Source organism: Haemaphysalis longicornis, unplaced genomic scaffold, assembly GCF_048455015.1.
Source record: "Haemaphysalis longicornis isolate Haplotype H1 unplaced genomic scaffold, Haemaphysalis longicornis Haplotype H1 scaffold_9, whole genome shotgun sequence".
Taxonomy (NCBI): Eukaryota; Metazoa; Arthropoda; class Arachnida; order Ixodida; family Ixodidae; genus Haemaphysalis; species Haemaphysalis longicornis.
In genome coordinates, this window is record NW_027526460.1 from 112,356,734 (window position 1) to 112,384,047 (window position 27,314).

The 27,314-nt window shown below is 49.9% G+C and overlaps 1 protein-coding gene across 1 annotated transcript in view; it reads left to right on the forward strand.

Moving 5' to 3' along the window:
- The window catches only part of LOC144153758 (putative glutamate receptor), a 53,259-nt gene extending 31,087 nt beyond the window's left edge, over nucleotides 1–22,172 (forward strand). Inside the window, exons 3-9 of the mRNA XM_077685468.1 lie at nucleotides 11,394–11,494; nucleotides 12,514–12,604; nucleotides 14,587–14,748; nucleotides 16,320–16,491; nucleotides 18,972–19,189; nucleotides 19,772–20,058; nucleotides 21,877–22,172. Coding sequence (XP_077541594.1) covers nucleotides 11,394–11,494; nucleotides 12,514–12,604; nucleotides 14,587–14,748; nucleotides 16,320–16,491; nucleotides 18,972–19,189; nucleotides 19,772–20,058; nucleotides 21,877–22,105 — 1,260 coding nt within the window. The 3' untranslated portion in view covers nucleotides 22,106–22,172. The remainder of the gene's footprint in view (nucleotides 1–11,393; nucleotides 11,495–12,513; nucleotides 12,605–14,586; nucleotides 14,749–16,319; nucleotides 16,492–18,971; nucleotides 19,190–19,771; nucleotides 20,059–21,876) is intronic.
- The last annotated feature ends 5,142 nt before the right edge of the window (nucleotides 22,173–27,314 follow it).

The following is a 27,314-nucleotide window of genomic DNA, read 5'->3' on the forward strand; positions in this document are numbered from 1 at the left end:
GAGCAGTGAACGTTGCGGCCCAGAAATGGTGAGCTCATTATAGAAAACATCGGCCGAAAAAAAAAAAATCAACTTACAAAAAAAAAATGTACCCTCGGTGATACGAACTTGCGGCTTGAAAAATGACATACCTAGAGCTCCAGACCACTCGGCCACGAGACAGCGCTGCCGAAATTGGAGAAATAAGGTTTATAAAGTATGACCAGTTTACCCTTTTATTTAGTTTTAGCATTTCAAGCAGCTTAGGTGACTATTTGTTGTATAGCGCTCGTGCAGTAAGCCTCCCCCAAATTTGCATAATATCTCACGTCTAGCAATTGCATTTCTTAGGGGAAACGCGTTCGCAGATGTGTGGTCGTGGTGCTGAGCGCTGTGCTTGCCCAGCGCGAAAAAGTGCTTCCTGCTCCCTAGTTTTAGGCTGTAGGGTAAAATTTTCAGTTGATATTATTTCCTTAGTACTTATCTCCCGCCTTCAACTGGCCTTAGATTTTTCTACTAGCGTACCAGTCAGCGAAACGTCGCATGTGCGCTTGTGCAGCGCTTGTGTGGAGGGACCAGGACTTGGAGCTTGATACAGTGTACAAACTAACAAAGTAAAGAAAGACACATTCTTCCATTCACAAACGTGTCGTGGCTTAGTTTCAACTGAGCGAACGGATTGCGACGACCCGTCGGCGGCCGGCGGACTAAACGCTGGGCCGACTGACTCTGTCGGAAGGTCGGCGAGCCGTGCAGTAACGCAGTCAAGCCAAGTCATCTCCTCCTGACGTGACACAAAAACGCCACAGAAAATGGGCGAGGATGCAGAGAGGAGGACAGCACTTTCGAATTGATTTTAGATGCGAAGCATCTCATGCTCGGGGCTGTGTCCCTCCCTCCCTTGTTGTCGTTGTTGTCCGCCGTCCGCACTCTACTGCGCATGCGCGTCTCCTCAGCCCCGTCAGCGTTTGGCCTGACGTCAGCGCACTCCACTATAAATAAAAGAAATAGTTAGGCGGTGCCCGGTTTCGAACCCACGACTGTCTGGCCGCAACGGGAGGTATACGTGGCGCTCTTCCCACTGCGCTACAAACCGAGACGGGAGCATGTGCTACGAACGCGCCTTATGTCCTTCACTTATTCAAACTACGTCAAGAAACTACTGATACAACGAAGGCACGCGAAGCTGAACGTCAACGGAAACGACGAACTGAAAACTTTAGAGGAGGATGTTGAATTTCCCTTGGGAAAGCTGTGGCGGGAAGCGCCACGCGCCTTGCAGCTCAACCAGAGAAGAGGACGAAGAGGGTGGGCAGCGGGGTAGGAGCGTGAGCACGCAATAAAGAAAGACGAGAACCAGGAGGTGTTCGATCAGGTAACGCGGGTGTCGCTCTCTTCTCTGTCTCTACATTTCTCTGTCTCTACATGGGGGTTCACACTACGTTCCCATTCGTGCTCCGATAAATAAAACAACATAACGGCAACACAATGGAACCTACACGGAACCCCCATGATGCTTCGCATCCTCCTCATGGTTCCCCACGAGAAGATGGTGTAATTTTTTTCTGCTAAAAAATTCGCATAAACGCACTCAGAGTGGTCGAAACAGGGCCTATGTAAGGCCCCAGGGACCTTAGGACTATGGACTCCGGACCACAATTTGCGCTAGTAATCCTGCAGTGCTTACAAATCACTTCAGTGTCCATTTAAAACAAATATTAAAACAATACTAATCTCGTCCAGCGGTTTCGACGTCGCGGAGGATTTGAGCCTCATTTGACCGCTGCTGCGCATCCCGTTACTCACCGGATCGACAACCGCGTTCGCTAGCCGCCGTCACACCGCCTCTGTTGCCGGCTTGGTGCATGTGACCACGTGACTCGCCGCGTGCAGGCAAGCTTGGCCACGAATGAGAGCGGGCCGGGCGCCGGGCGGCCGTCTCCTCTTTGAGCGTCGCGCGGAGGCAGGAGGTTTGAGCCGCTTGAAGGTTTGGAGGTATGCGGCTTCCTGACCACCCGTCCGGTATCGTTCGGCGAGTTGCTTCACTGGAGAGGGTTCGGAGTGTCATGCGCGCGACGCAAACGTCGGAGACCGAGAAAGAGCGGACCGTTCAGCTAGGAAAATGCCGGAAGCGGGACCACAACCATATACAAAAGCAGGCCGTATTTCTCAAACGAGAAATACGGGAATAATTACGTTGATGGCCGCATTTCCATCCTGAAAATGGCTCTCCCTAATAAAAGATAGCCAGAGGAAATATATTATATCCTCTCGCAAAGAACGCATGTGCTCGTTAAACAACCGGAGTTAAATTGAATATTGCACCCGCCGCGGTGGCTCAGTGGCTAAGGCGTTGCGCTGCTGAGCACGAGGTCGCGGGCTCGATTCCCGACCACGGCGGCCGCTTTTTTGATGGAGGCGAAAAGCGAAAACGCCCGTGTGTACGAGATTTCGGCGCACGTTAAAGATCCCCAGGTGGTCAAAATTAACCTGGAGCCCTCCACTACGGCGCACCACATCGCCTGCGTTGCGTCGGCGCTTTAAAACCTACAAACAATCAATCAATTAAATCTTGCACACTGTGTCGTGCAGCCTGGAAAAATTGAACCGACTTTATTTCACTGTCGCAACTTCAGTGAAACTTGTGAAAGCCTTTCCAGAGAGCCCGCTTTTAACCTGTACGTTGCCGCGCTGAAAAGTGTGTTCGTGTTTATACTTCCGGTGCATCTTTACGAGGGGAGGAGAAGGCGGTTTATTCAACGGCGAATGAGAATTTCTGTCGATCGGTATGGGTCATACAGTACTGGGCTAACAAGAAAATATTCAACGTTGATTTTTTTTTAGCTAGTTTCTGAGTTTGTAAGAGACTAAAAGCCCCCACAGGTGTACACATTAGGTCAGGCACAAACACACACTTACACTAACACTCACTCTCGCACTCGCACTCACACACTGTCTATCTCTTCGTCAATCCGCCCGTGAATCTGATGCGAAAACCACGAACTGGTTATCTGAGAAAGATAATGATGATTACCAAGATATACGTGTCCCTTACTCCTGTTTATGTTACCACCAAAACGCATCTCTCCTAAGGAGCGCGATACCGTTCTTCCGTCTCTCGCTCTTTCCCATGTTACGATGCAGAATGATAATTGAAGCCTTGATCCCCTTATCATTTGTCATGTTGGCTGGTAGTACCTCAGATTTGGAGGAGGTGGTTGTGACTAAGACGATCCCCACGCGTTCTGATGTACGCGCGTACATGGCGAAATTTTTTTGCGGAGGTCTGCTTACGTATATCGCTTTATGGAATAAAATCGTCCTTCTCAAGAACCTGCCTACTCGTGGCGCACACGAGGTCATACAGACGTTCCGCATGCTCTTGTCAGTGACGAGTATCTGTCATCCCTCCATTAGGGAAGAAAATGAGCTCCTGATGATGCTGATGATGATGATGACGACGACGTTGCTCCAAGCAAAATTCTCCCTCGGAGCGGAACGTGTGTACCATGTACTTGGCTACATCATTCATGCGAAACATTACGTCTTAGGCATACTTGATATTTCGCCACGTTTGCTTTCTACGGGCGACGAACTTGAACTCCAGACTGAAAGCCTTCAGGGGCAGTCACTGAACTTGAACTTTAGTGCTTCAGCGCTGGAAATACCTGTCTGCTCCAATTTTTCTTCATTCTTTCGTTTCTCTTTTTTGGCTGTGTCCCCTTTCCCACGAGTAGGATAGCAAACTAGGCTCTAGCCAGGTTAACTTTCCTGCCTTCCTTCGACATCCTTCCTTCCTAGCCACGTTACCATGAAGCAAGACAAAATCGTGGTGGAGATATTTTGTGACGCACATGCATATGTAGAATTGTTTTTGCTGGGGCCAGGAATACATCACATCATCCAATAAAAAGATCGTTTAGAAAGCTAGCTGTCTGTGAGACAACCTGCATTGTTTGGCTGTCTGAAAAAAAAGTAAGTGGGAATTATTTTATTTCTAAGACGGCTTGAAAGCGAAAGCCTGGGGCTTGATTACCCAAGTTATTCCCCTTAAATCGTTGAGTCGTCCACTTCCTTCTTAATTCGCGGAGTAATTCCCATCAATCACTCATGCATCTATATTGACTAACTTTGAATCACTTTGGTTCCCACTTAGTCATACACTGTAGTTCACTTTGATTCATCTAAGTTTAGCTTTATATTGGTTAATTCACTTAGCAATCCACTTTTATTTGCTTTGTTTCCTGATAATGCACTTTGATTTCTGTTAATTCGCTCTTATATTTCTCTTAATTTACCAGGATTACTCTTAATTTGCTTTGTCAACCTTCTTACTTCGCTTTGTCATTCGCTCATGTCCACTCTCCTTTCGTCCGCTCGAACTGCCTTTAACTCGCTGGAGGCGTCTGGAACCCCTTTTATACGATGGGTGTTGACATGTGTTTGCTCAACGATTTTGAAGGTCGACAGAACACACTGATATTTCAGGCACAAACTGGAACACGCAGTTTTAAAGACAACTATTTGTTGTACAGTACGGAATATTAACATGTAGGTCAAGCCTTTTCATCCGTCTGCTGTAGGTCGCACGTCACGCAGGGGTAGCAGCAGGTTCTCAGACCCGCCGGCGGCCTCTATCGGTGGGTCTGGGAACAGTTCCTCTTCCTCCCGCCAGAATAGGGAGAGGGAAGGGAGCCTCCCGAAGCTGACGGTTAGCTGCCGATTTCTTTGCGAGAACCGTAGAATTTTCGCGGCGACGGCGCTGCCATTCTCAGGGGAAGGCTCTTTGATGTAGGCAGTTGGGAAACTCCGCAAAAAAAAAAAAAGCCCGCCCCTTGGCCCACCCCCGTCCCCTCAACCCCTCCACCCCTGCTTTAGATCGTGCGTACGGTGGCGCCACCGCGGCCACCGCAAGCATTATCCAAAAAACACAGTAATTACTAAAACTGACAATTTCACGGTCAATTTTATTTTAAAGGTGCATAATTTTTAATTTTTGTACTTTCCAAAGTTATTCATTGCTTTCTTAACTGCGTTTTTTTTTTGTTTGTTGAGATTGTTTCTGCGTCTGCGCAACTGCCTCCACCTATTGGCGCTTGTGCGAACACCCCGGCACAACATAGGGGCTACCTGAAGTACTAAATTTGCAGTTGTCGCGCAGCCCACATTACATTTCATGCCAAAAGTAATCCAGTATCTGATCAAGTGGCTTTAAATAACCTTTTAAAGCTTGCGTAAACCCTTCGAAGCTAATTTTTAACTCTCTTTGCCGCCGGAAGACTGCAGATGACGCGCAGCAGACGACACTGCGCAGGCGACAACGTTGAACACACGGACGCATTTTTTTACTACTTTTGGGTCGAATGCATATAAAACACTTGCGTGGTTGAACACCTTGGGCTTCTTCGGCACAGAAATTTACGTAAGCACCCAAATACCATTTTTCGCCCAGGTCTTCGAGTGGCGAACCATGTTTTATACAGTTTATTTTGTCACCAACAGATGGCGCCACTGCACGGAATATCCAAAACAGTGGTCCAATCGTGGGGCTACTTTCTGATGCATGGGGCTAGACCCACTAGATCAGGTTATTTAGTGACTCTACATGGGGCCTATGGAAAGTTTCGCAACTCCTATATCAATTAACTCTGTTCTCAGGCAAGCACCCGTTAAAGTTCGAGCCGACACAAGAGAACTACATCTCTGCTGTTCCAGCAAATTTAACGCTGTGAGGAACAGGGTTTCAGATTTATTTTAAAGCATGGAGGGTGAGCTGCTATGACGTTTTAGTAATACAGGTACAGCTTTCTTCCCTCCCCAATCCTGTGGGTGCAGCTAATAGTTTGTAAGTTACGTGCTTCTTTAACATTTCCGCCTACAGGAGTAGGAAATTTATTGAGGGACGACCCTTCAGGGAAAGGCGATATGGAAGTACGCGAACACGCGTAAAAACGCGGTCCGCATCGAGGATTATGTGGCGCAGGAGATACGCCAAAGGACTGTGTATGTATAGCAGCGTCGGAGAACTCCCCTAGTTCAATGAATGGGTCGAATCGACTCGTCTGTTTATGCCCACGCGATAAAAAAAACCCACGCGACGGCCTCAATTCCCCGCACGCGGGTTTTTTATAGAGCCCTTCGCGACGCCGTGCTTTTCTTGACGCACGCAGTGGCCATCTTCGTGTTTACGCGCGACGAGCCCTTCAACAGCGCAGTCTCTTCTTTTAACGGGAAACTTGGAAATAAATCTGAAAGAAAGTGGGCGTCGTTCTGGTTTCCACTGAGGGAAAATTTAGTGCTTCGTCAAATGGTATACACAACGTGTGCGCGTATGCTCCACCGAGAGTTCTTTTTATTGAAAAGGCCCCTTTTGCTGGTGGATGGTCTTTGAAGGAACGTAGCCCGCCTTACATTTTTTTCGACTTAACCTTTAGTGTATACCAGCAGCCGTGTTAGAGAAGGCGTAAAGCCTTTTCTTTCACCGCCAGCGTACTGGGGGCATACAAAAGCAGCTTTGTCGGGAAGTTTCCACTCCAACTATAGTAGCTTGACGCGTATAGGACCCCTGTAGAGCTTGCTGCTGGATAACAAAGGGCTCGTTGGAGAACACAGCCCGGGAGAAAGAAATGCGGTATCAAATCCTAAAAGGACAAGGCCACACATGCGCACAACTTAAAAAAAAAAAAAGCTGACCTGAATTATTCCTCTTCGGCACAGACAAACAAGCAATTTCGCGACATAGTCAGAAAAAGCCATGTCGAAATAGGCTGGCCTGAAACAGGAAGAGGCCCTGTTTCATAGCACTTCTATTTTGGTACACCGTTATACGTTAGGTGTTCAGACTAGAATGCGTCAATCAGAGGATATATCTGCTCGGCATCAAGCGCAGCCTTTGCATGCCAAGCAAATTTGTTGGAGCGTGAAAGGTTCCTTACGCCTACCCGGAAAGGAAGATGGCCCGGTGAAGGAAAGGCGGACTTCGAAACGAAGATGAACAATTACCTTAAATTATGATTTTGCCACGATACAAAACGACAGTTGCGCGACATCGCAAAAAAAAAAAAAAAAAAGAATTCACAGCATATCCACGGGGTGAATGATGATGAGTGGGCGAAGCTCCTGAGGGGTCAGCTCGCCTGATGCGTTTTGCAGACGCCTCACGAGCTCTCACTGCATCGGGGTCTGCCTGCCGATACGCGCGCTTTCTCGCCGCTTCCCGTTCTCTAACGTTTTGGAGATCCTCTTCGCGCCGCAGCCGTACCGCTTCGCGTACGGCAGGGTCCTCGCGCCGTTGCCGTGACGCTTGGGCCTCTCGTTCTCGAACGCTGGGATCTTGGCGGCGTCGTCGCGCAGCCAGACGACACGCTTCGGCCTCCCGCTCTCGTACTGTTATGACTCACTGTCGCCATGTTCGCGCGGGTCAGTCGCCCGCCGGTCGACCACCCCACCGCTTGTCGACGGAAACGAAAGGAGGCCGACACGACGCTGCGGCGGCCACTGATTGACAGCGGCTTTTGAGCGGCGGTGAGTGTTGTTGCCCCAAAAGGGATTAAGGAGCCGCCGGTTCCCCCGGCCTAAGCAACTGAACGCGTGTGCGCGTGAAGCCCAGACGGCGACGACCGGACAATGGGACCCAGTGGCGGCGGCAGCACAGCGAAGAAGGCAGTGGCAATGGTCAAGCCATTAACCTTTCCCGGAGTGATTCCACGAACCTTGTTAATCTGTGCTGTTGGGCTCCCTGGGAACGCAGCGCGCGGCAGACACCAAAAGGATACATGGCGCCCGCGCGTCTTCCGTTCTTTCCCTCTACTACAGGCTCCTGACGAGTGGCAAGGGGGTGTGTGTGTGCGTGTGCTGTGCATCTGCCGACATACCTGAAAGGCGTGTCCCTACCCGAGGGCGGTGATTCACAGCGAGGAACGTACACATCACCATTGGTCCGCATTGTTTTGTATGGGGATCCCTAACCTAGGGAACTAGGGATCGGGGGTCAACAAAAAGGGCGTGCTGCGGCCCGCCAAGATCTGTCTTCTGTCTTCATCTCGACAACTCACTGTAAAAATGTAAATAAACCCGTTGAGTTTGCTCTAAGCTCTCCCCTAGTCCTGGCTCGACGGAGCGACGGCGACCGGCCCCGCTACCAGCAGACTGCGGTCGCTACAACTAGCCACAACTCGCAACAGTACGGCAGGATCTTGGCGGCGGCGTCGCGCAGCTTCACGGAGCGCTTCTGCCTCGCGGGCTCGCACATCTGCAGCCTTATCCATCGGGCGACTCCGAGCGCGCGCCAACAGCGAACGGATTTTATTACAACGCTCCCTGCCATCTAGTAAACAATCCAAGAACTAAACTAGAGGTAGCCACGCCATCTAGTAAACAATCCAAGCGCATCTTTTCATCATATACAAGTACCGCCATCTAGTAAACAATCCAAGAACTAAACTAGAGGTAGCCACGCCATCTAGTTAATTATCCAAGAACTAAACTAGAGGTGGCTACATACATACGTCAAGGATGGACAGACCCACGCCCTAAGGAGCTTCGCCCCTAAAAAACTCTCACCTCCCCTCGCGGGAACCCCTGTGTAGATGCGACGCATAGGCGGAGCGGCGAAGGGACCGCGTTTTATAGCGCGCATAACGTTGAGGGGACTGCGTAAGCCGGTCCCAGTCGATGACGACGTTGGCGTACTTGTAAAGCGGCGTGGACACTAGGTGTTTGAGCCAAGCGTGAATGTTGCTTCGCCGGAGAACGGCACACCGGTTATATGCGCAGCGCGCCCGAAGGAGAAGAAACCGCGGAAGAGAGAGTACTGCACATGCGCCGGCCCCAGCGCGTCTGCCGCGGCTATGACGCAACGTGCCGCGGCTATGACGCAACACAATCCAACACAATCCACTTTAATTCTATCCAATCCAAGCCAATCCAAGCCAAGCCAAGCCAAGCCAAGCCAATCCAATCGAATCCAATCCAATGCCCCTCGCGAGAGAGTGTTCGCTATCGGAGAGGAGAGGGGGTGAGCGGCGGAGAGCGCAGCTGGCGCGGCGAGGAAAATGGGGGAGGGGCGGACAACGCCGACGACGACGACGCCGGAGGGACAAGGCGAGTGAATCAGATGCTCTGCATCTAAAATTAGCGGGCGATTACGATACACGCGATATTTGGGCGCAGCAGCGCGCGCTGAGGCATGGGTTCTCTCGAAAGCAGCGATGATGAGCCTCTGCGTCGGCGGCGCGAAGTGCGTCTCAGGAAGGGACCGCGAAGTGCGTCTTATACCCTAGTTACACGGCGGAAGTAACCGCAGTAAAGTTTCACCCTGGTTACTAAACTGGTTATCACAAACTGTGGTTTTGGCTGTTACACGCGAAATTCCAAGTGTGGCGACCGCGGTCACATGGTTGTGAGCGTAACAAAAATAAATGACCACAAAAATAAATGACCACACCTACCTTCACGATAAAAAACAAAAGAGAAGCAGTGTAGACAAAAGGAAATATCGTTAAAGCAGTCGCTTCAGACCCAAACGCAACGCACTCGCGTGAGGCGATGCGAGGGGCTTCCCCAAGAGCTCGCAACTGGCTTGGTTTGCTCAGGAGGCGATGGCTCAGGTCTGCTCGGTGTTGGGAACTTTAGGCTTAACATCGCTGTGGACATTTGACCGCCACTATCTCTACAACTCTGAATTACAAACCATACCACAATTTTTCACCGCACTAACATCAACTTTCTCGCATGCGGCAGTTCTTTTCCGCGATCAGATTGATTTCGAAGAGCGGCGATAAGCTGTTGCTGCCATGGTCTGGGCCGAGCCGCTTGCAGCGCCGCCAGGGAAGGCGCGCCGGCGTGTTCGCAGGCACGGCCAAAGTGCCCGCCGATCGTTTCCGAGTGCTGAAAACGTTTCATGAGTGCCTGCGTTATCCTTTTTTTTTGTGTGTGGACGACGCGCGGAATTTACAAATTTAGCATGGATTTTGTCGTTGTTGATCGGGTGGATCGGGAAACGAGCCGCTGCTGACGGGCAGTCGCGCTGGTTGCGAGAGCTACGCAAAGAACGCAAGCGCCTCTTGGGGGCAGCCTTGGGGCGCCGCTATTTGAGAACCTGCGTCTCCTCCGAACGCCAGGTGATTTTTTAAAGACGATAGTCTTTCTTGGGCTACTTAAACCCAGAAATTTTGGGGTGTCTGTCTGTCTGTCTGTCTGTCTGTGACTCGATACAGCCGCACCCGGCCAAAGCAAAACAATGCCTGCGCAATAGTCTTATATAGTCACAGCTAAATCTACCCGTCTATGTCCGGTTCATACTTGTCAACATTGTTGAAGAAGAACAAGACATTACGCAAATATGAGACAACAAATCAATACAGAAGTGATATTTGCAGTGTTCCTTTATAAAAAAAATTAAACATGCTTGACTTTTGCGAAATTAAATACTCCATCAACTGCAGAAAAACAATTCACTCCGCCGTCGCCTGCTGTCGCCCGGGCCACTATAGCTTCTGGCGCCAGTTTAAGAAATCAACCGGCAACAGTTACGCAAGGTTCCACTGGATAGGTTCCACGTTCTGCTTGCAACGCACGTGGAGTAGGGAAACGCGGTTCGGCGGCGTTCGCATCGAGACATCCGGTTTGGAGCAGAGGAACGCGGGAAATTTAAAATCATTTAAGCAAACCTTTGGCGTCTTTACCTTGGGAGGAGCGCGACGCAAGAGGAACAACATGAGAGGTGAGCGGGAAAGCGAAGGCAGGCATTTACTTCGCAAAAGCCGATAAAGACTGCCGTCTTTTGACGGCATTTGCAACGAAAGGAGCAGATACGCGGCCAATTTTTTTTTTCGCCTCCGCTGATGCGCCGCCACTTGCGTCCAAACTGACTTGTGCGATTTTGAGCACTGCGCCTGCGGGAACTGTGGTTAGCGTGACCGAACTGAGGTGGCCGAGCTCAGTTTGCGTTAACCATGGTTAGCGGGGTAACCGCAGTTTCGTCCGTCGTGTAACGCAGCAAACTGCGGTTTTGTCTAACCGCGGTTCGCTTAACCGTGGTTAACTGTGCCCGTGTAACTAGGGTATTAAGCGAACGCACATCATAGTCACGCGCACGCCCCCCTCACTTCGCCAAGCGTTGCTCCCCCGCGCGGCTCGTGCGGGCGCAGCATATTGCCCCCTCCTCACCCCCACCCCACACGTTGAGAGCGCTGGCTCGCGCCGCCACGGCGAACCGACATCCTCTCCCAATTTTGCGACACTCTCCTCCTTTGCTTTCTTTCGTCGTTTGCTTTTTCTTTCACTCGTCGGTCCAGGTCATGGTTCCCTCGGTTACACCGACAACCGGCTCAGCCCAGAGACGGCCGCCAAAGGGCTGCGCCCTAAAACAGGCTGGCTGGAAATATTTATTCCTCCTCACTCTTTCCTTGCAGTATGCTCCTTATCACGTGATCGATGCGCCTGGTTTCAACGCGGACATCAGGGGTGTCTGTGGCGAGATACTCAAGGCGATCGCTGCTTCCTTGAGAACCAAGTAAGCCGACTGCGTAATGACAGAATTAATAAATGCCTTTATCCAAGATATTCATTCAAGACCGCGATTCAAGATCGCAGTCAAGTGCTAACGTACGAGTATTGAAAAATGCCACCACAACACACCAATGTCAATCGTTGCATTAACGTGAAAGTTTGGTCAAGTTGGGCCACGCGAGGCCGACACCGCGTGAACGGGACATAATTTCATCCATTTCCTTCTCTTCCTGTCATCTCTATAGGCCTCTGTGCCTGTTTTCAGCCAATGAGGCTTTTTCTCTCGTATAATCAAGGTAAAAGGCCGAAAGATCCTGTCGGTGGAAAGGGGAGCAGGGGTATACGGGAAAACAATGTTAGGATAAGGTGCATGGCTCTTAGAATGTTCACTTGTTTACTTCAGGGTGAGTTACTTTTGTAGGGCTGCCAAAAACACGTGTGCGTTTGGAGGAGTAGTTGAAGACACTCTAGAGGTGATGACGAGTCATCCGAATGGTATGGTAAAACTGCCTTTGGAGCATCCACAATCTTTAATGCTTAGACCTAACGGTTAAACTCTTCCAGCGTCAATTTCGTTAACTTGGGCCTAGAAAAAAATATCACCTGTCTATGACTACAGGATATCTGTGATTGGCAAACTATACAGCGTCTCTAAACCTGTGGACAGTCGGGCCGTTAAATCCGTTCAGGATGGCAGGGCTTTCGGGCGAACTTGTTCTAGATAAGTGTGCCTGTCTTCTCTTGTAGAGAGCGGAGCAATGGTACAGCTGCTATTAAGGTCATATAACAGCTGCGGGTCGTCATGAAATAAAATTGACCGGGGATACGAACCTTGGAATTGATCCACGGGCAAGACTTTTCAGCGTTAACTTTCCTGCTGGTTAGGCCCTACTACAATAGCCCACATCATACAGCTTTGTTCAATTGTCAAGCTGAGGTCAAAATACGATCATTTAAAGCGCTCCAATGACCACTCGGTGATAAGCCTTTGCTGCCTTCTTAACTGCAAGCACGCATACACAGCTACACAGTCTCCTTCCCTCACGATTCCTACTGGGGACTCCTCAAGCCGGACGGGAACTGGACCGGCGTGGTTGGAATGCTGCAACGAGACGTGAGTACAGTTTTAGAGACACAACTATAAAAGGCCGCGTCTAATCTCACGGGAACCGTGAGAATTACCATCGGAAAATTCTCACGGCAGTTTCCATGAAAGGTGACTGGCCTAAAATTCTCGGAATGATATTACCTCCCAACGGTACCTGACATCACCCCCTCCCCCCTGTTCCCAATCCATTGGGAACTAACACTGTTAATAGTATACAGTACGTGATATTCTCCCTACCCCCTTCTGGCCGGCACGTCCCTCCCGTTGCCTTTACTCATTCATGCCAATCTACAGAAATGGTCAGTCTGCGCCCGTAGAAACCAATACAATTGCTTCATTGTAAGAATGAATTCCTTCTGGGAATATCATCTTTTATTCGTACTTTTATTTTCTTCGTAATTTTTCATCATTATTGGAAATAAATCGTATTATTTTTTTTTTCAGGAAAGCAAAGTCTGGGTGCCTCAGCGTCAATGACAGAAAAGACTAAAAGCGCGTTTACATGAATGCGACAGTAGCGTATCGCATTGGATTTGTCGCATTACCATACCGTACCGTACCGTACCGCATCGCATCGCATTCCAGCAGGACAATTCGCTTGGAAGACGCGTCGCATCCGATGCGCTAAACCAAGGTAGATCGAGAACACAAATGCGACTTCCCGAGCGCATGTAGCGGCAGTCGCATCGCATTTCTCGGCCCGGCTCGGGTGTTGGGAACTTGAGGCTTAGCATCGTGGCGGATATTGATGGCTGCTGTCTGTGCAACTGCGGATGACGATCTTTAACACAACTTTTCGCCACATTACCACCCCCCTTCTCGTATGCGGCACTTTATTTCCGCGATAATCGCCGTTTGAGCGAACGGTGTCCAAGACATCTGCCGTGGCCTGCCTTGATACTTCCGCGCAGGTAGCGCCATCTTTCTGCCGCTCGCCGCACCGCGCGCCGCGGTGCCGGGTCTCGAACCTCCGCGGCCGTTCAGCATAGGCTAAGAATCGCGGATGATAATCCCTAGCTCAATTTTTCACCACACTAGCATCTATTTTCTCGCATGTGGAACTTCTTTTTCGCGATCAGGTTGATTTGGAAGAGTGGCGACGAGCTGTTGCTACCGTTGTCTGCGCTGGTTCGAGCCGCTTTGTGGGCCGTACAGGCAGGCGCGGCCGGCGTGTGCGCGGACCGTTACCGAGAGCAAGTAAACGCTTCACGATTGCCTGCTGTATGCATTTCTTGCGAACGACGCGCGAAATGTATACATTTAGCTCAGCGATCGTCGTAGTTGATCGGCTGGACCGGGGAACGAGCCGCTGGTTTCGCTTCAGCCGCGATAGACGCCAAAACGAACACCACAAACTTGCCGGGTACCGGAAACTGGTAATGCCGGAAATGCGACCCCACAACTCCCAGATATGACCCAGGGCGGCGCTAGTCTCCAATGCGCATGCATGTAAACGCAAACGCGTCGAATTCGCCCCATTCGACGAACCAATGCGATACGCTACTGTCGCATTCGTGTAAACGCGCTTTAAAAAAGATTGGGATTAGCAACTACACTACACTGACGGCGCCATATCCTTGCTTGGTGTACGGCGAGACTATATCGAAGGAAGTTGGTGGAGGTCGGGGTTAACGTGGCGCCACACGCAGCCTACTGCCTTTGTAATCGGTGAAGTGACATTATTGGCAGCTAAGATTCGCTCCGGATTGCTTTTGCTGCCGCGCTATTGCTCCCGTTCGGTTCAGGCACGGGAGTGTGGTTGGATCACTGATGGCGACATGCCGGGGAATTTCGCGCAGTCGCACGGGAATGCCAGGCGAATTTTCGTTTATACCGGAAATTATCGAGTAATGCGGCGCCAGCTATTTGTGATTGTAGTGAAGAAGTTCTTTTAAAACGTGTACATGGCAGATATATTAATGAAGCAGTGTGTGGTGGATTTTCCATTACAGCGCAGAAGTTTCACCAGTGGTTCCATTTCCCTGCAGGAAGCGGACCTAGCCATGTCCGTGATAAACCCAACCAGTGAGAAGAAGGACGTAGCCGTGGAAACAGAGACAATCCTGCCCATTGAGTTGATGGTTCTGGCCGGCCGCCTCTCCCGGCACCAGAGCAACATATTCGGCATCATACAAGTGCTCACATGGGAGGTAGGCGCTCCTGTCCGTTTCAAAACTCCCACCTCCCATTGGCGAATGAACAACTTTCGTTCGATCGAGGGCCTGCGTGGATGTGCAAGTTAATTACTACATAGTTTGACAAATTCGTTGTTCACTACAAACGAAGCACCCCTGCCGGCATGAATAAAGATGTTGAATACGATAGTTTTAAAGACGATAGTCTTTCCTGGGATTAAAGGGGCCATTCAGACAAAATACAGGTTTGCGTTATTCGAAATATTTATGTTTTATAGTGCCCCAGCGCTTCTCCGGCAGCAAACGAGGCCGTATTAACTAATAAATTAATCAGTTTAGGTTAACACTCTGATTCTCCCGCCAAATCGTGTGTTTTCGTGGCGTCTGCAATGAATTCACAGGGGCGGGAATCCAAACGAGGTTCCAGGGCGTCATTAGGCTCTGCAGCCTTGCTTACTGTGAGTCCTCTCAGATGACGCTACCATACGGAGCCGCGTGCCGTTGTATGCCGTTGCTTTATTTTCGACCGTATTTGCACCTGGCTTGTTTTTGTTACGGTAGAAAGTAATCGATTCGTGAAACATGGGGTATGCTCAACAAACGGGGTCACGTAAGACAACGTCGCTTACGCCGATCTGCCAGTCTCGTGTAAGTCAACTCCAAAGCGGCGCACTGCTGTGCAGCTAAAACTCTAAAACTACAGCGTAGCGCGCCCAGTACCAACGGTCGTGCGCATCGGTACTTCTATCTTTACGTGTATTTTAGTAACTTTTATTACCCACCGCGGTGGCTCAATGGCTAAGGCGTTGCGCTGCAGGGCACGAGGTCGCGGGTTCGATTCCAGGCCGCGGCGGCCGCTTTTCTGATGGAGGCGAAAAGCAAAAACGCCCGTGTGTACGACATTTCGGCGTACTTTCAAGATTCCCAGGTGGTCAGAGTTAATCCGGAGTGCTCCACTACGGCGTGCCTCGTCGCTTACGTTGCGTCGGCGCGTTAAATCAATCAATCAATCAATCAATCAATCAATCAATCAATCAATCAATCAATCAATCAATCAATCAATCAATCAATCAATCAATCAATCAATCGTAACTTTTATTGTTTACCTCACCTTTCTAACTACTGCAAAAGTAATATGCATTGCATTCAAGCGCAAACGGCTCCTTCGGCAAGCTTATTGCGTAATTTGCGTTTGCTTTTGCCGGCCTCAGCCAAACGCACAGTTGGGAATATGACATCTTAGGTTCTGTTGCGGGAAATGAGCTAGTGGGTCGGATGGCCATTTCCTTTCTTCCTAATTATATAGCTTATTTGAGCGAAGTGTGCGTTAAAAGTGGCGTCACAATGATTGTAACGAGGCAATCTTTCGAATGAACTAAACTTGTCTTTTGTCGGCATGGCCGCTTTAAACACCTACAGCCCAGGAGAAGGGAAGAAGTGGACGCAGTGGCTCAGACACGTCTTACAGCCCGAAGGAAGCAGAGCGCAGAGACGGTTATCTATGGACTTCGAGAAGAACAGTCAGTCAGCTTTTGTGGCGCGAGTTCATAAACTACGCGTGTCATCCCCTCCCGGTACTCTTTCAGGTATGGCTCCTGTTCGCCTGCAGCCTGGTGCTTTCGGCGCTCCTGTGGACGTCGAGCGACTGGGCCCACTTTCATGCCGGGGGCGGGTCACTGCAGCGCAGCCATCGCTTCCCGTTCCTGCGCACCTTCAGGAATCATTTCTGGTGCTTCGTGGAAAACTGCTGCCTCGAAGGTGAGGCGACGACACTCGCCCTATAGGAAGAGAAGCCGTCCTTGAAGTGGCGCGGTCGCGTGTTACGAAATCTCCCGCGTGCCAGGAAGAAGTGGCGCCGACACAATTGCCGTTCGATGAACATCAATCATCGTCGTTTCCATGCACTACTTAAGCTTTGAGCGCTGCATAGCAACCAGTGGCGGCGAGTTACAACGGCGCACGAGAACACTTGGAAAGTATGAATGTCCGCTATGCGCCCGTGTCCCAGGAACTGGTGTTCGCACATGTATGTGGTCCGTTGTTGCTAGGCGAGCGGCGAGCGATGTGCCAAGCATTCTGAATGAAGCACTCCTGTCGGCATGCATGAGGTTTTTCTTCTGAAACATTCCTTTGGGAGCTCGAAAATGTCAATTGAGTATGTGTTTTCGCGGCGCAGCTGACCTTGAGTTTTGAGGCCCGACGTAATCGAGGTATGGGGAATAACTCTAGACCATCTTTACCGTAAACAGAAATCTCGTACATACGGGGTTTATTTTGTTGCTCCTCGATCTGAAAAACAGCGACTGGGGGAATATTTTACAGTGCTAGCCTTTTATCGGCGTTCGAGGACGACGGTGGAGGCAGGCCGGTCGACCGATGCGAACGAACGAACGAACAAACAAACAAACAAACAAACAAACAAACAAACAAACAAACAAACAAACAAACAAACAAACAAACAAACAAACAAACAAACAAACAAACAAACAAACAAACAAACAAACAAACAAACAAACAAACAGACAGACAGACAAACAAACAAACAAACAAACAAACAAACAAACAAACAAACAAACAAACAAACAAACAAACAAACAAAATACAAAGACAAACGCACGAACGCGCAAACAAGCAAACAAACGCATGAACGCGCAAACAAACAAACGCACAAACGCACATAAACAAACAAACGCTTCGCGCTCCAAAGACACGTGGGTGACGTTGGCCTTGCTGCAAGGTGTTATTTTGAGGACTCAGAAAATGCCGGGATCCATAGCCACAAGCCCACAACACAGCTTAAAGGGACCCTGCAACGTTTTTTTAAAGACTATTTTTAAATCTTAAAAGTCAACCAACACATTGATTGATTGATTGGAGGGTTTAACGCGCCGACGCAACGCAGGCGATGAGGCGCGCCGTAGTGGAGGGCTCCGGATTAATTTTGACCACCTGGGGATCTTTAACGTGCGCCGAAATCTCGTACACACGGGCGTTTTTGCTTTTCGCCTCCATCAGAAAAGCGGCCGCCGCGGCCGGGAATCGAACCCGCGACCTCGTGCTCAGCAGCGCAACGCCTTAGCCACTGAGCCACCGCGGCGGGTAACCAACACATACAGTACTGGGATTAATTAAGGGGTCGCGTAGTACCCCAGCCAAAAATCACTTCTCTATGCCCATCAGATAACTTGGTAACTCGCTCAAGAAAATTTTCTCTCTTTCCCGGTCTTGGGGTTCTTCAAGCGCTCGAGTTACGCCATTACAGCGGCGTAGCGGCTATTGGCCGTCTTTATTTCTGTTGCAGCAAAAAAAAAACTGGGGAAGCTTGCACTAAGCCGCGCAAGGCTTGAACCGTAGCGATGCTGCAGGAGTTCTTTCTACGGGAACAGTAAAGAACACATCACTACGCATTTTAAAGTTTGAAATTGTTTATTTACATGTTCCGTCGTCTTTCGTGTCGAAATTGGCAAAGATGCGCCCACGAGCGCTCAGCATTTTACTTGCTCCTCTCCATTTTTTCGCTCCTCGGGGTTATCACGCGTTTGATTTATTTATTTTTTTTGCTAAAGCCACTGCTCGTGCCGGGGACGCTCGGCGATCCCCTCGAGGCACGCGCTCACAAGCGCTCGGCATGTTCTTGCTATTTTAACGCTTGCGCCACACATTACGGCCAGCTACAACAGCTCCGCTGTTGATAAATGCTTTCGATAGCCTCTTAAAAAAAAGCCACAAAGACAAAGCAAAAACGGACGGCGGATCTGCTGCCACGAGCAAATAACGCAGTGTCGCTCAGTGCTGGCGATAACTGTGGCTTTCGCGGTGCTTCCAGACGCGAAGGAAAGAGTGAAAGCGTTTATGCGGTACCTTTAATTAAATATACAAACAATGAAAGTGCCTGGGCCGTGCCGTAAGAACGCACTGGGCTTTTAGTGTAGAGATTCGGGTTCAAATCTCACTCAAAGCCAAATGTGTTTCTTATTTTCCTTTTAGAGCGGCGGACGTTTTCTGTATCGGACAACGACAGCAACGGCGGTTTTCCGCAGAATGGGTCATTTAAGGCTCCCGCCTTAAAATATATAGGTAACTTGTCGGTGCGACCGAATGCAGCGAGGCACTAGCCAACAGTGCAGTGGAGTAGGATCAGGAATCCTTCTTGTGACGTCGAAACGACCGCAGGGTTGCCCTGGTGGCCAATATTCGCGAGAATGTGGGATTTACCGGCATCGTTTCCTCAATCGCAGCGTCGACGACGACGCCGAGCCGTACGTCGGCGCGCATCGTGGTGGGCAGCTTCTGGCTGCTGGTGATCGTGGTGACCACCGTGGTGGCGGGCCAGATGAAGGCCATGATGATGGTACGCGAAGAGGCGGACCGCATCGACAGCATGCGCCACCTGGCCGAGAGGCCCCACATGAAGCCTTACACCGTCGCCGGAAGCGCCGGCGTCTCTTCCGTTCGCGTGAGTACAGGGTGTACTTTTCGATACAAGTTATAGCTCTGTGTCGATATAAAACGCAATCTTATTCTTTGAAAAAAAAAAATCCTTAAGGACCTTCGGTTATTGCGGTCGAAGTTAAAATTATTTATTCATGCGTGGGGATGCGCCATTGGTTACTGATTTAGTTGATGCAGGGCATAACGTCTTGGTAACTACCAAATGGCGTTTAGACCGGTGCTTTTGGAGGATCTTAATGATCGATTTCTTTAAAATAGTGACCACGTTCAGAAGTTACACCTCGCCTATGGTGTGTGCAGCAGTTTTAGGAATACTGATTACTTTATACCCAGCGGAATCTGTGACGTTGTCAGTAATCTCACGAGAGGAGTGTTTATTAAGAATGTTTTGTTTATTTAGTCTGACTATACTTTCTAATTATTTATTCCTAATCATATAGTTTAGTCTGCTTAGTGTGTTTATATATTTTCTTTAGTCTGGAAGTTTTTGCCTCATATGTGCCGCCGATAGTTTAATCGTTCGACCAATCACTAGCACATCGAATGTTTTCTGCGGTAAGTGCATAGCGAAGTCTGTCTCTCGCAGGATTCGAAGGACCCCTACTACCAGAGAGTGTGGCGCATGATGCAGAAGTACAAGACGGACCTTCCCACGTCGGTCGTGCTGTCGGACCGCACGATGCGCGAAGTGGTCACCAGCCGAGCCGTGCTCATTCTAAGCCGGGCCAGCCTCGCGACCAGGGCCATGGCTGCGTGCGCCACCTTCGACCGAGGCGAGTTCTACGTCGCCCGAGAGCCCATGTTCAAGTTCAACTCGGTCTTCTACCTCAACAAGCGCCTATCCGCTGCTAGAAGGCAAGCCATCAACAACAGGCCAGTGCCTTTAATTCTATTCCATTTATTTTTAATCACTTCATGACGTTAGTTTTGAGAGGGGTGGGGACTGGTCGAAAGAACTGAACTGTGAGGGTAGGGAGGCAGGGTTTTGCAGCGAAGCTGTAGATGGCTGTGGTCTTGTGGAGTTTTCGTGTCTGTGGGCAAAAACTGCCGGCGCTATGCTTATAAAAGAGGCATTGTTCTCGGGTTGTGTATTACCTATTGGAATGGTTTTGACAGCTGTCAGCGGTCCGCGGGCTTCGCAATGATGGATTGGGCTGCCTCGGGGTAGCAATGTATGGCTCGCAGGGTTGAGTATGCATTGCCATTGGATGGCCGTGCCTTTAGGACTGCCGAAGAGCAGCGTGCGCGCGACGAACAATGGCGCGAACAGTGGCGGGCATGTTAGAAGCGACAGCGTGTGGCGAGTGAGAACAACCACGAAAATTGTGATATATTATAGAGGGTGGCCGTAAGCGGCAGGCAAGACATGATTACGCGTGTCGCGAAGGGGACAACGTGAGAAAGAGATGCAAGTACCCGGCTGCCGAAGCTGAAAACTTTATAGGAACGTACGCGAAGTTCAAAAGAGACTTTTTAAACAGACTATGTGGGTTGAGTTGTGGAGTATTTCGTCAGTTTTCTCGTTTGTCTTGCGCACGCGTGTCCTCTCCTCCGGCAGACACGTCGTTATGTACACGATGTTGCGGCTTTTAACCGACGTGTCATGCTTCAGTTGAAACCATGAAGCTTCTCACGATGACATTTCGATCCTACAGCATTTTCTCTTCCAATACTACTACGGGTTCGAGTGAGCCAACCCAACGGGCAGCGTTGGCTCGCGCCGCGCGTCGGCTGGCGTCGCGTGTAGGCCGCTTACTCCAAGGCACGGAGTGCTCCAAGGAGAAGCGGTAAATTTCATAGCCGAGGTATTAATTGCGTGGACAACCATGATACAAAAACATCAATGCACTGTACACCTAGCTTTCGGGGTAATAAACCATAATAAACCAACTCCGGTAATAAACCAAGGTAATGAACCCGGTAATAAACCAAGTCCGGCATCGGGCGGCATGCGCTGAGGTAAAAAAAAAAAAAAAAAAGGTGGAGGGGGGGGGGCATAAGAAAGAGAGCTATTCAGTGTAGGCTATGAAACCCGTGCTATGTAGAAACAAAAGTGCCAAAACCCCCGATTTCCACGTACACGCGCAGCTCTGACATTCCTTTAATGTCAAATAACACCCATATGAATGAGTACATATCGTATACAAGATTGATGAAGCTACCCTCAAGACGTCATGTCATATTCCGGTTGGGGCAAATTTATTTCACTGCATGTATTTCCAACAATATTCCTGTTATCTAGGGTTTCATTTCGTGCGCCTGGAAGTGCGGTTGCACAGCGACTATTTCCGCGTGGAAAGGAATGATTAGTGCAGGGATGGAGGGTAAGGGCATACACTGGAAGCTAGGATGAGCTATATTTCAGCGGTCGCTTAATAAGAATCGCTTCCCGTCGTCTCTCTCTCGCGCGGGCGAAGATATAATTCTTGCTTAGTTCCCTTTCCAACCCTCCTTCCTCCGTGCACCCCAACCAGACAAAGAACACTTACACTGGCTGATAGAGCTTGTTCATACATTCATTGTTACCCAGAATTCGCCAGAAATACAGCTCCTTCACCCTTGAATCTCCGGTTTTACGCTTACTAGAAAACGTCGTAACTTTAGTGTGTTCGTTACTCTAATCGAATTACCGATGCACTGACAGTTGTCACAGGCGTTCTGTCCTCTGCTCAAAGCTCGCGTCCCGTGCAGAATCCTTTGGCTGCGCGATTCCGGTCTGGTGGCCAAGTGGTGGCAGGAGTCGTCGGGAAACTGGGAAGGCTGCGGCCAGGCGGTCAGCGATGGCCGCCTCACCTTCTCTGACTTCCAGGACCTGCTGCTCTTCTGGCTCGCCATGCTGTCCGTCGCCACGGCCTGGTTCCTGGGAGAACTGGCCGCCAACCTGCTGTGCTCGCGCGGCGGCCTCAACCGGAGCCGCTAGATTATCTGTCTTGGCGGCCTCTAGTGTGTAATAAAAAAATTAGCAGTGGCTTAGCTCGGCTATGCCAGGATATACGTACCGTGAGCTAAGGTTCAGCTGGTTATGCTTAGCTTTCCTGGTTGTCTAGGGTTAGCTTGATTATCATGCTTACGGCTGCTTCAATAGCACACACGGTAAACGCATTACGTGACACATGTGTATTTATCAAGCGGCTCCGGCGCAGCGTCACCAATCGCCCCAGAGCTGAGCTGGTTCCATAGGCGGACGCCAATGTTGCTGCGAGACACGAGCCATCGGTTCCACATCCGGCCACCTCTCGCATAATCATCAAGTGGACCGGGCCGCTACGTACGGAACCGAGGTCGGCGAAGACGCTGGGTGCGCGGGGTGTGTGAGAGATGCCGGGCAGCGAGCAACGTTCTGTGCGGCACTTGACGTCACTGCTCCTCGCGCATGCGCAGCACGGCTCTCCAGGAGCCATGCGAAGCTGATCAACCTCTGCCAGTGTAGCTCACACTACAAAAAAGGCTTGAGGATCGGCTGGAAAGGTGCACATGCTAATTGTGGTACTATCAGGCATAGGCGTAGAGTTTTCAATTTCCCGGTGGGGGCAAATATATATATATATATATATAACCGGCATGCTGGCGATGGGGCCGAAGGCGTGGTGAACACAAAGTAAGAAACCTCGGTAACAGCAACAGCGGAGGGTTTATTTCGACGTTTCGACATCTAGACAAGTCTTCTACGGGAATGATGGCTTCGGTCGCTTCGGAAGAGAGCATATATGTCGAGAGTGGAAACCGGGTTTACGAATGTAAAACGATACCACACACAAACATATGTGAATAACACAAACACGAAGCGGGAATCTTCCTTATTATAAGAATGAACAAAAAATGAACAAAAAATAAACAATGAAGAGAGAGACGCCAAGATAGTTGAAAAAAAAAAAGGACGGAAGGGAGACGAAAGAGCACTGAACAGGAATTCGAGTGGTGGCGGAAACGCGAAAAGATCAACAGCGCCCGAAAGTGGGGTTGTAGAAAGGAGAGAAGGCAACATATTTTCCGCCGCTAGCCGTCACCATGCAAACGCCCAGACGCTCGGAGGGATCGCGTTTCCGTTGATTGAAAGCGAGTGTCCTGCCATATGTTCGGAAAGTGCGAACAAGGCATTTTACAGCCCGTTTATGGGCCCGTTCCCGGAGCTGAGACAATTAAAGGACGTTTTGTGGTCGTGCAGAAGGAAACGGTCCGCCACCATTCCACCGTTCCCTCGCCGGACGGACGCCTTCCGAGAACGGGGCGCTAGGCCGAGTTTTCAGGTCTTTGTTAAGAGCTGCCACTTTGCAGCTCAGCGACAACCCGTGCGTCGTCGGTGTCTCCCCTCCGCTGAGTGGGGGATGCTGGGGGGGGGGGGGGGGGGGGGGGAGGGGGAGAACAGCCAAACCAGAACGCAAGCTGCTCAACGGGATGGAGGGGAAAACGGAGAAAATAAACCCCGATGGTTCGGTCACGGCCGCTGGATGAAAGGCGCACTGCGTGCGCTCTCATCCAGCGGCCGTGGTTCGGTAGCCCGGCTTAGAAGACGACTGTAGGTGCAAGGGAGGGAAAAATAGATTTGCAAGCCGTCAAAAATGTAACCAGTCCGCGGGGGCGAATAGTGATAACAGCGGCAAAGATATGTGCGCTCGAGAGAATTGTATTGCTTATTTTCCGTGTTATGCGCCATATCCAATTGAACGTTCAAATCTCCCAACCAATTTTTGAACACGCGTTTTGGGGAGAAGGTAAACAGAAGTTATTGCTGAAACAGCACCGGCACTAAGCAACATTACTTAATTGTAAGATTGTGATGGAGATTTAGAAAAGGTTTCCAAAGTTATAACACCATATTATAAAAGAGAAAATTAAAAAAAAAAACGAGAAAAGGATAGGAGTGAACACGAAGAGCGGAAATGGAGAGAAGGAAGAAAAATGAAAACAAAAACGGAAAGACATCAGCAATGTGGGAAAAATACACTGAACAAAGGCTCACGTGCATGTGATTACGAGAGTCCGGCTCCGGCTACATACACAGCGCCACTGATACGGTTAGGTAGATGACAATGTTTTAATCGCTGCAAGTGTGCCTGGGTCCTCATTTATACCTTTTTTGATTATATTGAATCGGTATATGAGGTATGATTCACGTTGTTTTCGTTCCCGGTTTGACCTGAACCCCGTCTCTAAGAGCGGGACGCTTAGTTTATCGAAAGAATGATCTGGAAGGCTGGGATGTCTGGAGAGGGGCAGGGTCGGGCGCGTTTTGGCGTGCGCTTTGTGATTATTGAACCGGAGCCTGAAAGAGGTCCCTGCTTGCCCTATATATTGCATTCGACACACATTGCATTCAATCAAATAAATCACATTGGAAGTGTCACACGTCATGTTCCCGCGAATTTTTAAAGAGTACTCTGAGTTGGAGCTTTGAGCAGTGCTTGTCTGTTGCATTGTCTTGCAGACAAGGCACCGCGGTTTCAGGCATGGCCGGCATTCATTATATACGCGGACAATGAATTTGTCCTTGCGTTCACGAGTGTGTCTTTGAGGTTCCGGGATCGTCGGTAGACGACGCCTGGAACGGACGGAAACGCCCGTTTGAGGCGTTCACTTTGTTCGAGAATGTTGTAGTGCCGCTTCAAGATGTTTTTTACATTAGGAAAGTTGGTGCTGTACGTTAAGCATATGTCTGTTCGTTGTAAGTCGCGTTGTGGGGGACGGTTCGCAATTAGGTCCACGCGGTTGAGTGCTTCGGCCTTTTTTATGGCGTCATCAGTTACACGCGCTGGGTACCCCTGCCCCTCCAGCATGGTTTTTAAATTTTTGGCGTTGGTAGTGAAATCTTCCGATTTTGAGCAGATTCGTTTGAAACGGTGGGCCTGGCTATAATGAATGCTATTTTTACAGTGACGTGGGTGGTCGCTTTGGTAATGCAGATATTGCTGGCGATCCGTTGGCTTCCGATACAGCTTTGTCGTGAGTTCACCGTCTTCAATTTACACGGTCACATCCAGGAAGTTTATGCTCTCTTGAGAGTAGGTGTGAGTAAAATTGATGTTCAGGTGTGCAGAATTGTAACAGTCGATGAAGTGGAGGAGCTCGTCCTCGTTGTAGGTCCAAATAAAAAAGATATCGTCAATGTACCTTTTGTACAGGAGGGGTTTTAAGTGGGTTCAGACAGGAATGTGGCCTCTAACTTCCCCATAAACAGGTTGGCGTAGCTTGGTGCCATCTTGGTTCCAATGGCGGTTCCACTAACTTGCCGAAAGTACTCATTGTTGAATTCAAATGAATTTAGTTCTAAGACGAGGGCCGCTAACCTCGTAGTTGCGAGGTTAGCAGTCCTCGCGTAAGGTTACACCGCATACGCGCACACGCCGGCATGGTTATCGCCTCCTCCGCAGAAGTGGCGCAAGGAGGGGAGCGGTTCTTTATCGAGGCTGCAACCGTGGCCGCCGAACCACGTGCACTTGTTTCGAAGAAGTCGCTTCCTTTACTAGTTGCTGGGGGGTCCGCAGAACAGCCGGCCGGCCCCATTTTCCGCCTTTGCCGATGCCTACACTGCGTGGAGGCTGGATCGTTGGGTTACTGCGGCTTCCCTGTGTCCCACTGGATTGAAGGCCGCACGCTTCCCCACCGGCCGCCTCCTTTCCAGCTTCCTCACCGTTTCTACGAACCGTGTGTGCGTGCGCGCACGGCTCAGGACGCATTCCGAGAACAGTTCACCGGCAGCTTCCGAGGCATCACGGGTGCGTGTTCGTTTGCCGTTTGGGTATCGGAGGGTCCTGTCAGCATGCGGCATTTCGGGACGTTCCGCGTGCGTCACGACGAACGGTTTTAGGCCATCGACTGATTTGTAGTGGGGGTGCGACCTTTGACGTCACGTTTATGCGCGGAGCGCAGGCTTGGGAACAAGTCAAAGATCCTCAGAGGTGCAATAAAGCCTCTTCGCCCCTAACTGATTTCGGAAAAGGGGACCGCTACACCTGCATGCTGCGGAGCATCGAATAATAACCACGAGTGCCCTCTTATTTCTTCTTTACTGCTTTTTTACTGTTTTTACTGTATTTTTTTTACTGTTTTTTTCGGTATCGAAATTCGCACCCCCCCCCCCCCCCCAAAAAAAAAAAGAAAAAAAAAAAAACAGTCTCTGGGACCGCTTATGCACCCAGCCAGGGTTGTGTGGAAGACGTTCACGCTTTTATTGTTTTTCTGGGAAAACCGAGATGTCGCAAATTTAATTAAGCGCACAACGGGCGGAGAGCCGCACCTTTGCGGTCTTGCCAGCAGAAAGGCCGATAATTTGTATGGGAGTATTGAAAGACGCGTTTTCCTGTGCCACTGCGTCGAAGGGGCCTGAGAGACGTCGATGTTTCTCTTGTAACGCCGGCGAAATGTCAGTTGTCAGGGGTAGTTACCGCTTTAGAGCGTGCAAAGAGCGGGTGCGTACTGGTCGGTATAGTGACACTAGCTGCGAGGTCATTACAGGTTTCACCAACTATCAATAGGATGGCCCCGGCTGGCCGGACGGAGAGAGTTCCACACGAACTTCCCCGGTGGGGGCGACGCCCCCACCGGGGAAGCTCGGTGGGGGCACGCGCCCCGTTGCCCCCACGAAGTTGACGCCTATGCTATCAGGTATAAAACGCGGTGCTTAAAGGAGCCATGAAGACAAAATACAAGTTGGGTTTATTAGAAATACTGCTTAGTCCCGATAACAATGATACCAATATCATCGCAATCTTCGAACAAATAACCGAGATATTAAAGAAAACGTGTGAAGCACAGTCGCGAACCCTAGCCAATTTCCCGCAACTTTTCTATGACGTCACGGAACCTTGTTTGTGCGATTGGCGGCCGCCTAACTGACCTGTCGCGGAGACACATGACTGGACGTCTGTAATGGGGCCTCTAGTTCCATTTGACCGCATCACTTGAATGCTAACGTGCAGTTAACGCACTGAAAATTGTTTTATTGTTGGCCCGTATGACGTCACTCTTGCTCATAACACGTCACTGCGGCGCAAAATTTGAAAGTTTTTAAATACCTCTTGCTTTTTTTTTTGCTAAAAAACATCTTTTGTGGCTGTAATGGAGCTGATTGAGATACTGAATCCTAGTTCTTTCAAATAAATGAAGTTGTATTTTCTCTTCATGGCTCTTTA